The sequence below is a fragment of the Corvus brachyrhynchos genome, unplaced genomic scaffold, assembly GCF_000691975.1.
Source record: "Corvus brachyrhynchos isolate BGI_N302 unplaced genomic scaffold, ASM69197v1 scaffold30, whole genome shotgun sequence".
In the NCBI taxonomy this organism is placed as follows: Eukaryota; Metazoa; Chordata; class Aves; order Passeriformes; family Corvidae; genus Corvus; species Corvus brachyrhynchos.
The window spans coordinates 482447-483758 of NW_008235742.1; the positions used below are offsets into that span (position 1 = coordinate 482447).

Genomic DNA, 1312 nt, shown 5'->3' on the forward strand with positions numbered 1-1312 from the left:
TCTCAGCCCTGAGCAGGAACCACCTCCCATTTGAGTTGAGGGGCTGGAAAGGGGGTCAGCCTTTGGACAAGGACCCCTCTACAGAGGTTCCACCCTCCTTAGCCAGGGGACCTGCGACAGAGACCTCCTCCCACATGAGCTGGGGAGCAGGAGGCTGGGGGGGTGGTCTCACCTGTGGTTCTGCAGGGTCCCCTCACACCGGGGGGTACTGATACCTCCATCCCACCTCCCAGGTGGTGAAGGTGTTCGGCGAGGATGGCGCGTGCCGCTCACTGGAGGCGTCGGCGGGGACCACGGCGCGGCAGCTCTGCGAGACCCTGGTGCGCAGGACGCGGGCGCTGCACGACCACAGCTGGGCCCTGGTGGAGCTGCACCAGCACCTGGCCCTGGGTGAGCGGCCGTGGGGGCATGGCGGGGCACGGCCTGTGGGACCCCTGACCCTGCTGACCCCCTGTCCCCCCAGAACGCTGCCTGGAGGACCATGAGTCGGTGGTGGAGGTGCAGAGCTCCTGGGCCCCAGGCGCCGACAGCCGCTTTGTGTTCCGCAAGAACTTCGCCAAGTACGAGCTCTTCAAGAGCAACGCGGTAGGTGGGGACCCCTGGTAACCCCTCTGTGACCTCCCCGTGGGGATCCTGAGCACCCCAAGGGTCTCTGCTGACCCCCTGTCCCCCAGCAGTCGCTGTTCCCTGAGGTGATGGTGTCCAGCTGCCTGGAGGCCAATAAGAGCATGGCACACTCCGAGCTCATCCAGGTATGGGACACCGTGCCCGGCTGTGCCCTGGGGTCCCCGCCGTGCCCTGGGGACCCCACCGTGCCCCTCAGCCCTCATGTCCCCTCAGAATTTCCTCAACTCCGGGAGCTGCCCCGAGGTCCAGGGCTTCCTGCATCTGCGGGAGGCCGGGCGCAAGGTCTGGAAGCGTTTCCACTTCTCCCTGCGCCGCTCAGGGCTCTACTACTCCACCAAGGGCACCTCCAAGGTGAGGACAGGGGGGTCCTGGGGTGAGGAGTGGCACGGCCACGGGGTGCAGCGGGGCCATCCCTGACACCCCCCCACCTCCCCGGGACCCCCGGCACCTCCAGTACTTTGCTGACCTCACCGAGTCCAACATCTACTACGTGACACAGGGCAAGAAGCTCTACGGGACCCCCACCGAGTTTGGCTTCTGCATCAAGGTGGGGATGTCCCTGCCTGTGGCGGGGTCATTCCCTGCACCTCCCCCTGTCCAAGGGCTCTCTGTCCCCTCAGAGCCACCCGGGGCTGCCCCGTGACAGCTCCGGCCCCTCCCGCGGCCCCCCAAGGTGCGGGCTGGA

General features: G+C 67.1%; 1 protein-coding gene across 1 annotated transcript in view; it reads left to right on the plus strand.

The window, feature by feature from the left end:
• Positions 1-212: 212 nt before the first annotated feature.
• Positions 213-1312, plus strand: part of GRB7 (growth factor receptor bound protein 7) — a gene marked incomplete at its 5' end in the record, with an annotated part of 3484 nt that continues 2384 nt past the window's right edge. The window contains 5 exons of the mRNA XM_017745177.1: positions 213-390; positions 464-585; positions 675-752; positions 841-978; positions 1064-1174. Coding sequence (XP_017600666.1) covers positions 213-390; positions 464-585; positions 675-752; positions 841-978; positions 1064-1174 — 627 coding nt within the window. The remainder of the gene's footprint in view (positions 391-463; positions 586-674; positions 753-840; positions 979-1063; positions 1175-1312) is intronic.